General features: G+C 43.9%; 1 protein-coding gene across 1 annotated transcript in view; it reads right to left on the bottom strand.

The window, feature by feature from the left end:
- Positions 1-211: 211 nt before the first annotated feature.
- Positions 212-10,708, bottom strand: part of CCDC169 (coiled-coil domain containing 169) — a 68,662-nt gene continuing 58,165 nt past the window's right edge. Inside the window, exon 8 of the mRNA XM_032780254.2 lies at positions 212-254. Within this exon, the coding sequence (XP_032636145.1) occupies positions 227-254 (28 nt within the window). The 3' untranslated portion in view covers positions 212-226. The remainder of the gene's footprint in view (positions 255-10,708) is intronic.

Below are 10,708 nucleotides of genomic sequence, written 5' to 3'. Positions count from 1 at the left end.
GTGCCAGATACCTGTTGTATTTCCAATATTCTTTTAGCCACCAGCTCTGAATTTACACCATAGAAGCTGATTTTTTTTGTATTGCAAGTTTCCTCTAATTTTGCTCTGAACGTAGAAAATGAGTAAATAAGTAAAGCAGTCAGCTTTCAAGGGATGACCTCTATGCTTTCTACTAATGCGTTTCTGCCGCCTGATTAAGAACCATACACCTGCAGTAGCTTTAGCATCAGACCACTGCACTGTAGAAAAAACATCTGTAGAAAAAGAAATGGCTCACATTAAAACAATACCAAACTTAGGAAAAAAGTAGCATTATTTCTGTACACATTGAGTCTTGCTGCATAAAAACCTTCAAGAATTGCCGGCTTTTCTAATTGACTGTAGTGCAGAATGTTTCCATTGATCACCATTGTGTAAATGGCAGCCTGAGGTCCTTCAATATTTTTTTGTATTAGAGGTTACAGACCTAGTCTATTTAAGACCAGCTTACATAATTTTATAATTTAAAAGGAAAAAAGTGAATTTTCTGCTGGGCATGAACACACATACACACACACACATACACACGCACACTCTACAGACAAAGCCAGAGTCAAAGCACTGTATATTTTGTCTTTATACTTCTTTACATGTTCCTAAAGTGCGCTGAACACTTTCCGTTCTCTATACACATAATAATAAATAGAAAGGCAGAAATAACTTCCAGACAGGACTATGCATGGAGGCATACATATTGGAATAGTTATTTTCTCCAAATCGCAAATAGTTAACTGGTTATTCAGGCCCCTTCTTCTATACCTGGCATTTCTCAGTGAAAAGACTTTTGGATCTCACTTAATTCTGAATGCTTTCTCTCTCCTTCAGTGTTTTTCTATTTCAATGTTAATATAAAGAGGTATCAGGGGAAACCTATTTTATACAAGTGTTAGGACAAGATTCTTCTATTGTCAAACACCAAAACAATGAAACAGAAACAAACCATTAATATCACTGCACTACGTCTCCATAACACTAATGGTTCATTTCTACTTCATATAGACCTCCGCATTTATGACTTCAGACAGCAAGAAAGGCTATAGATCATTGAAATACTCCAGGGTAGCAGAGGATTATGGAACTTCCCTTTTGCTGATTGGGCAGTAGTTCAGTCTTAATATCACACGGCTATAAAACCACAAAAGCACACAACAAACATCTCCAAATGGAAACTGTGATTTTCTTCTCAGACACACATAGTGTGAGAGTGGGGTGAGAAAACTGCTTGATCCATATGCTGCCTACTGCTGGGGTGGGCAAACTACAGCCCGCGGGCCGGATCCAGCCCCTCAGGGCTTTGGATCCAGCCCACGGTGCTGACTGCACCACATCCCTGTGGCCCCTGGGCAGGGGTGCAGAGGGCTCCATGCGTTGCCCTTGCTTCCAGGCACCACCCCCTGCAGCTCCCATTGGCTGGGAACAGGGAACCGCAGCGCTTCCTGGAGCAGTGCAGGGCCGGGGACAGGGCAGGCATTCAGGGAGCCTGCCCTTGCCCCAGTGTGTGCTGCTGCCATCCCAGAGCTGCTTGAGGTAACTGGCGCCAGGCCGAAGCCCGAACCCCTCCTGTACCCCACCCCTGAACTCCCTGCCTTGAGCCCCCTGCCTGCACCTCATACTCTTCCTGCACCCCAACCCCCTTCCCTGAGCCTCCTGCCGCACCCTGCACCCCTACTGCACTCCAACTCCCTTCCCTGAGCCCCCTCATACACTCCACACCCCTTCTGCACCCAACCCCCAGCCCTGAGTGTCCTGCTGCACTCTGCACCCCTGTACACCCCAGCTCCCTGCCCTGAACCCCCTGCCATACCCCGCACCACTCCTGCACCCCAACCCCCTACCCTGAGCTCCCTGCTGCACCCTGAACCCCTGTGCACCCCAATCCCCTGCCCTGAGCCCCCTCCTGCACCAACCCCCTTCCCTGAGCCCCCTCATATACCCTGCACTCCGCCTCTGCCCCATTCCCTTGCCCTGAGCCCCTTCCCGCACACCGCACCCCTTCCCACATCCCACACTCCCTCCTGCACTCCAACCCCCTACCCCAGCCCTGCATACAATTTTCCCACCCAGATGAGGCCCTCAGCTCAAAAAGTTTGCCCACCCCTGGCCTAGTGTAATAAGGTTTAAGATTGCACTTACCTTTTATTTTCTTTGGTAACTATCTCTGACCTTTTTGTGCCTCCTGCTTATCATAACTGAAAATCTAGCTTTCTGGAGTTAATAAATCTCTTTTATATTTTACCTAAAACTGTGCGGTTTGGTTGAAATGTTTGGGAAATCTCAGCTCAGGTTACAAAGACTTGTGTATGTCCTCTCCACATTGAGGGAGGGGTGGACTGGATAATAAACTTAACTGGTCAGGCAGATGCAAGGCTGGGGGCTTTGGAGAATTGGCTGGTGCCTCTGTGTGATTCATGAGTGACTCTGGGAGCGTTCGTTCAATCTAGCTGGGTGTGAGGCTCCACATGCTGTTGTGCTGAGTGATAACAGTGCCCAGAGGGGTTTGCTGCTTGAAACTAGCAAAGCATTGTGAGAGACAGCCCAGGCTGGAGAGTTAAGAGGGCACAGTGGTACCCCAGTACAGGTTGTACCCTGGGGATCCCATTACAATAAATTCTCCCTAAACAAGTCAAAAGCAGAAATGTACTCTTTGCCTCCAACAGTTTTTGACTCAAAATAGTTCTGAAAAATGTATTGTTTAAGGAAACCTTTGCAGATACTGTTCTATAGGATAACTTATTGGAATCTGTCTCATTTTCTCTAGGACAAACAAAAGTGCTCCTGTAAAATGCATTACCCTTCCCCCAAAACTTCAAGGCAAAGATTCTGTAGGCCAGATCTTGCCCCAAATACTTATGTTCAAACTCATTATCTTAAATAGGTTTGAACAGGAATAATTGAGTGACTTTGTTATAACATGACCAAAGAGTTTAGCGTGGGTGGGACATAGGTAAATCCCAGCCACATTTTGACCATGTTGTAATTGAGTTGGAGTAAACCATTTATAGCTTTAATGTAGACACAGTCTAAAAAACAAATAAATCTATTTTCAATTTTTGTTTCCACTTTCCACAGAAGGATTTTCTGTCAAACAACCTTGGCTGGAAAGAAATTGAGGTTCTTTCTGTCCTTTTACTTCTTAGGGGTTTTCCTTTCCATTTCCCAGCTTTCTTTCCTCAGCAGCAATTCCAAAGCAAGCTCTTTGGAGCAGCTGCCTTTCCTTCTTTTCTATTTAATAAGCACTTAGGACACAGTGGGCATCATCATGAACAATGTTTGGATGAGCACAGAGCTCTTGAAAGAAAAAAAAAAGAGGTGCTACAGGCTCCTGTACATATTTGTCCAGGAGGTACTGAGGAGTCACAAGGTCAAACTCAGAGGCATGCCTTTAAATGTTCCTAAGGCTCAGACTTTTAAGTAACATCAGAAGCAAAAAGAGTTTAAATAAAATGGTTTAAGTACCATAAAACTGTAAAATATTAAGGAGAGATGGAAATTGGTTAGGGCACAAAGGAGTATAGCAGTAATGGAATGAAACTAGGGAAAAAAAGATTGTCTTGATCAGCACAAAACCAATTTTATAGCAAGACATGTGGAAGAGCCTCCTAAGAGAAGTGGTGGACCCCCATTTTTGCAATCGAAGCATTGTGGAATGGAATACAGGAAAAAATTCTTCATTAGCAAGGCCACGTGCTAAAGGACATAACATCTTTTCCATTTCTACCTTCTTTTTACAACTTTTTCAGGACATGCTTGTTATACTGCACCCCATAATCTTCAAAGTGATATTATGATATGATTATGACAATTATGATGTCTTTTATGCAAGATAAGTCATGTGTGATGTCATTGGAAAGGTTATGATTTGCTGAATATGCTTATCCTATTTGTATGCATGTATCATTTTTGTATCTGAACTTATGAATGAATATTGGCTATGTATCTATTTCACATGTAGCTATTCCTTGGCAACATCCACTAGGCAAAAGGGTCTCAGTCTAGATGGCTGTCTGAGAAGTGCCCATTCAAGTTAATGAGCCATTAGAGAGAACAATAGCCTTAGGAGAAGCTTATCTGCCACCTGGGGAGCTTTCCTAAGGATGCTACACACAGCCTCGAGTAATGGCTTCTATGACACTACAGGGACATATGACCAGGTCACCTGGTTCTGGACTCCATCTTGGGATATCAGTATTTTTCCACTGACTGGCATGGGAACCAAGCTTTGAAAAAGAGGGTTCCCGCCATATGCAAAAGCTGTATGAGGCAGGGGAATGACATCAAGGTTCTTCACTGACTCTCCACCCACAGAGACTCCTAGAAACACCGGAGGAACAAGGACTGAACTGGGGGAAGTGCTGGACCCAGGCTAAAGGAATTTTTAGACTGTGAATGGAATATCTGGGGATTCTAGGCTGTAAACGGTAAACCTTTCCCCTTAAGAATCTGCAGCCTGCTTGTATCATCACTTTGGATATGAATAGCAGATCCTCACCCTATCTCTTTAGTATATTAAGCTTAATTTGCGTTTTGGTTTATTTGCTAGGTAATCTGCTTTGATCTCTTTGCTATCCCTTATAATCACTTTAAAATCTATCTTTTGTAGTTAATAAACTTGGTTTTGCTTTGTGTGGGAGTCATAACTTGGGGCGGAAAGCTGTCGTGCATTCCTCTCCACATTGTGGGAGGGGACAGCACAAGATGGTATCACCTTGGGTTTACACTCCAGAAGGGGTGGATGCCTGAGTCGCTGGGAAGTTCCCTAGCCTTCCCATGCAGGGGCTGGTCACAGTGTCCGCATGTAACTGCAGGTGGGTGTGCCCCTACCTGTATGTGTGCTGGTGAAAGTGAAGGCTAAAGCCTGCAGAGGGCTTGGCAGCTTGTCACAGCAGTACAACGAAAAGGTAGCCCAGGCTGCTGAGTCAGGAGGGCTCAGTGGTACCCCGGGGGGAACCCATCACAATGCTAATTATGAATCTTCATAATAAAATAAATCAGTATCTGAAAAAAGACTTTTATCGATTGCATTAACTATTTGAAATCTAAATCTGCAGTCAATGTGGACGTTAAACATGTAGATTGCTATAATTTCTACCTTTCTACTAACTATTCCATTTCCTATCCCATAACCAAAGTCAGTAGCTTCAACTCAAAAGTAAAATCTTAAAAATTAAGGGATTGACAGGTCAGAAAGGAGAGCGAATAGCTAAGGAACCCACCACTGAAAGGTAGCGTGTAGACAGTACTCCCCATGCTACAACCTGGAGCCTGGTAATCCCGTAATTAGTAACAGCAGATGCTAAAGTGCTTAAAGTAAATCACTTCTGCATTTTAGTGAGTTGTTATTCATGTCAGTGTTATCCACCCAGAACAGATCTGACAGGATTGGTGACAGCTGATGACCTCTGTTTCAGAGCAATTTTTGTACTCTGGTTTGCCAAATCCCGTAAAAGTTAGACATTTAGTGTCAGAGAAGGCTGTAGTGAATTTTACACATCTCCAAATGCAGATGTTTAAGGGCAGGGATGGTTGTAGAAACATTAACCCTTCCCACATACACAATTTTGTTAGTGTGGCAACAGGTTTAAAAGTCCCACACAAGATCCCACTCAAATTATTTGAAAGATTATGAACACGTGGATACAGAGGAATGCATTGTGGTATGGGAGTTATAACTGGAGAAGCAGGAGTAAAAACAACCACCACCATCAAACCAGACACAAAAATTTAGGCTGAAAGGATAAGCTTCCTGCAAGAACCTGCAAAACTAATCCTCAGTATAACCAAGGATGCCATGTTGCATGGGACATTTAAAAACAAAGCAAGATTGGACACAGCTTTAGAAATATACTATACGGATGATCTTGTACTGGAAGATCTAATCCATGCTTAGAATTTACTTCTCCTGCTTAGATGTTCCAATTTAGGCTTCCAGTTTCCGTACTGTTGTTTTTTCCCATCTGAAGCTTATTAGTTTCTATCTGTCTGACAGAGCATAAGCTTTTCACCTTTCCTCACCTTTCCAAGCACCATATACATCACAGAAGGCAGGGCAGGGTGTGCTGGATCTCCACGTGCTGAGAGACTCGGTGTCCCTGCACTGAGGGCAGGATGGGTCTCGCTGGCTCACCTCAAGTCTCCCCGCACTGAGGGCAGGCCAGGGCTCAGTCCAGCTCCCTGCCTTAAGGGACTCAGTGTTCCTGGACTGAGGCCAGGATGGGACTCGCTGGGTCTCTTCACATTGGGGGCTGCCCTGGTGGAGGGGCCTAGGAAAAATAACTTAGGGTGTTAGGGTGTTCATGTTTCTTGAGCAGCCGCTGTCTGCACTCAGACTGTGAGACAGAGCAGGGGAACAGGAGGCTTAGCTCAGATTTTTGTCCCACTGGGAGAGGGGACTGAGTGGTCTCCTTTCACCTAGTGCCTTCCACCCTCAGGTAACTTGATTCTGGTCTGTGCTGGAAATTTCAGCCATCAATGCAAAGCCCTAGTGGACCAAGGCAAAACACTCCATTTGCTTCAGTGTCGTTTACCAATTGGAGAAGTTTTGTACCAGTTCAAATGGCAGATTTGTGCCTTGCCCTAGAGAGCTGCAAATTGCACCCCTGTAATTATGCTGGTGGCACTAGTGCCGGAACCATGGAACCATGTCCTCCCGCCCCACTCCCGCTTTCAACAAAAGGAACGTAAGTGCAGATTTCATGTCCCCTGCAGATTTTTTCCCCCCAGCAGAACAATAGTTTGCCAGGGTGGTGCTGCAATTACACTTTTTGCTAACCATGGTCTGCTATGGCACCAGAAGAAAGAGCAGGCAGCTGGTTCACTGCTGGAGCAGGCAGCGTGGAGAAAGAGAGGGCACTTTGGCCTTGGTCCCCCAATTTCTGCAGAGGTTCTGGTGCCCTTGGCTAGTCAGTTGAGCAATGATGGCTGAAACTGGGTGAGTCCCTAGTGAACAGCAGGCCTCAGGCTTGACTGTCCACTGTCAAAGTTGACACGGAACAGAGAATGTCCCAGATGACACATGCTGCACAGTGAGGTCTTGTCTACACCGAGGTCTTTCTGAAAATCTTCCACCTTTATCACAACATTAGTGCTATCAGAGGCCAGCATTTTTACCGCCATATTATCCAGGCCCATTCTGAACATGTTTAGACAGCACTGGTAAAGATACCAGTAAACTCTGGCATTCCCATTGTTTCTTGCTATAGCAGAACTGCACTGATGAGACTGCAACACGGGGAGACTTTCAGAAAACGTCAGTGTGCACATAACCTTAGCTATAGCTCTCTGCTTGGGGTAATAGTGATAGAAGTTATAGTGTAGGCAAGGCATAGATTTATTTATTTATTTTTACTGCCTTGTCATCACTGTTGTCATGCCTACATGGCACCTTCCACTATTGCTGCTGCCAATGGAGCTGCATCAGGATGAATTATACATCTCATTTTTCCTAATGTAGATACGATCTCGGAGAAATTGGGGAAGTAGGAGGGGAATGACACATGCACCTCTTTACTGATTTGTATAGTGAGCCCATCTTCAAACTAAGTCCACCAACAATTAAATATCTTCCCTGTTGTTAAGAATAGCTTCAGTATGCATATAGTTATAATTAGGGTCTCTGGATTCTGCATTGTGTGGCAATGTTAATTGATTACATAATCAGTTCCCCAGTCACTAGCTAACCCTTTTCATGTACCATGATGTTCATATTTTTTATGTTATAGAAGACAAATACAGTGTTGCCAAGAAAGCACTAAAAATCAGTCAGGCCCCATCAATCATAATTTGAAAATTAATAAACTTGGTTCATTTGCCTTCTGGTGTTTGAGCCTTTTGTTCATGTTGTAAAGCTTTTCTCTGCAACCACAAGGCTATCTGCCTTAAAAGCTTTGATTCTCACAATCACGACTCCAATTTTCATCACCGCTATACAGAAAGGATGTAGAGAAACTGGAAAGGATCCAGAGGAGAGTGACAAAAATGATCAAAGGGTTGGAATGCAAGCCATATGAGCAAAGGCTGAAGGAAGTGGGTATGTTTAATTTGGAAAAGAGGCGATTAAGGGGGGACATGATAATGGTCTTCAAATACTTGAAAGGCTGCCATAAGAAAGATGGAGAAAAAGTCTCAGAGTAGCAGCGTTATAGTCTGTATCCACAAAAAGAATAGGAGTACTTGTGGCACCTTAGAGACTAACAAATTTATATGAGCATAAGCTTTCGTGGGCTATAGCCCAGTTCATTAGATGTATAGAATGGAACACATAGTAAGAAGATATATATACATACAGAGAACATGAAAAGGTGGAAGTTGCCATACCAATTTTAAGAGGCTAATTAATTAAGATGAGCTATTATCAGTAGGAGAAAAAAAAAGACTTTTGTAGTGAAAAAAAAGTCTTCTCTTGCCACAGAGGGCCGGGCAAGAGGCAACAGTACAGCAGATTTAGATTAAATCTCAGGAAAAACTTCCAAACTGTAAAAACAGCAGGACAATGGAACAGCCTACCTAGGGAAGTCATGGAATCTCCATCACGAGAGGTTTTCAAAAGGAGGCTGGATAGCCATCTGTCTTGGATCATTTAGGCACAATAAATCCTGAATCTTGGCACAGGGTTAGACTAGATGATCCTGGCAGTACCTTCTAATGCTATGGTTCTGATTCCAAGAGCTGCAGCTTTAAGAAAAACCCCAAATTAAAAACTTGGGGCAGGTGTTACCAAAAACCCCCTTTGTCTACCCCCTCCAGAAATCAGAAGTGACAATGACAGCTTTATAAAGCTAAAAAGCGGAAGACCAGGGGCCTGAGACTGTGCTCAGTACACTGGTGCTAATCACAGTAATTCCACTGAAGCCAGTGGAGTTACTTCTATGTAATACTGGGCAAAGGGAGTCCGGAAATCTAACTTGATACTTGATGCTTAGTATTACCTGGGTTACCTTCTGTTAGTGAAGGGGTCAGCGACCTTTCAGAAGTGGTGTGTCGAGTCTTCTTTTATTCACTCTGATTTACTCGCGTGCCAGTAATACATTTTAACGTTTTTTAGGTCTCTTTCTATACGTCTATAATATATAACTAAACTATTGTTGTATGTAAAGTAAATAAAGTTTTCAAAACGTTTAAGAAGCTTCATTTAAAATTAAATTAAAATGCAGAGTCCCCTGGATCAATGGCCAGGACCCGGGCACTATGAGTGCCACTGAAAATCAGCTTGTGCGCCGCCTTCGGCACCCGTGCCATAGGTTGCCTACCCCTGTGTTAGTGGATCAGAATAATCATGTTTGGGGACCCAATTCCACTGTGTAGTGCAGATAAAACTTTAACTATATTCAAGGCTTGGACTCTGATCCTGACTTTCTCTGTACCCTCAGCTCAACTCGTTCTCTCATCATAGCATCAAATTCAGAATCCAGTGGACTCTTTTGCATCTTTGGAGTGTCCAAAGCTTTAGCTAACATCTAACCTTAAATTCCACAGTGACAGAACTTTCCTTAGGCTTGTTACACCACAAAATAGAACCATAATTGGGTCAGTGCACAACAGTATTGTAAACAAGACTGTATTTTTGTTTTATCCTTAGTGTAAACGGGCCCCGAATCACTGCTTCAGTTTTCCATATGTAAAATGGGGATAACTGAGAAGTATGGGGTATATTGCCAGAATTAATTAATGTTTAAATGCCTTGAAATCCTCATATGAAAGATGCAATACAAATACAAATACTACTCATTAATGCAAATGTGAGCAAAACCATTTTAATCCAGAGAAAAATATTAGAAAGGAAAGCCACACAGAAGAGTTGGACAGTATGGGAAGAATAAATCATACAAAATAAACCAAGACAATTTAAAACCCCAAATAATGCCCCTCCTCCCCACTGGCAAAAAACAAAACACCATGGCACAGGAAAGCTGTTAAAAAAATATAACAGTACAAGTACAAATTCAAGTAAAAAGAAAAAAACCAACACACTTGCAGACAGAAATAAAAGGACCCCTCTTTTTACACAGAAACAATATTTTCTTTTCTAGGCTCTCACATTGCTCTTAGGTCCAAAAGGGCTCGGAGAAGAAACGGAAACTCAAAATGCATCTCTGCTGAGAGTAAAGTGTGTGTTTATATGTATCGATTTCTCAAACCACAGTTTATAGATAAAGAAAGAATCTGCTAAACCCCAATGTTTTAAGGCTTAAATAAGCAGCTTAATCACAGAATCATAGGATTGGAAGGGACCTCAAGAGGTCATCTAGTCCACTCCCCTGCACTCATGGAAGAACTAAGTATTATCTAGACCAGTGGTCTCCAAAGTGGGGTGCACGCACCACAGTGGGTGCGCAAGATGATCCATTGGGAGGCGCGGCAGGAGGAGCGCTGCCGGAGGGAAAAAAAGGGGTGGCGGCCAGAGGAGGGAGGGAGCAGGGAAGCTGTCCCCCCGCAGGCAGGGCCACCTGGAATGCAGGGCTTTAGGGGCTGCAGGGTCCTGGGCTAAGGGGGTCCCAGGACCCTGGGCTGCAGCTCTAAAGCCCCTTTCTGGCTTGTGGAGGAGCAGGGGCAGCCGCGCAGCCAGCAGCCAGAGAGAAGCGGTGCTTTCCCCTTCAAAGCCGGCTGGAGAGAAGCGGCGCTTTGAAGGGGAAAGTGCCGCTTTTCTCCAGCTGCTGGCTGTGTGGCTGCCAGT

Source organism: Chelonoidis abingdonii, chromosome 1 (assembly GCF_003597395.2).
Source record: "Chelonoidis abingdonii isolate Lonesome George chromosome 1, CheloAbing_2.0, whole genome shotgun sequence".
Classification (NCBI taxonomy): domain Eukaryota; kingdom Metazoa; phylum Chordata; order Testudines; family Testudinidae; genus Chelonoidis; species Chelonoidis abingdonii.
The sequence above is the reverse complement of the archived record's forward strand: the minus strand, read 5'-3'. Positions and strand labels throughout refer to the sequence as shown.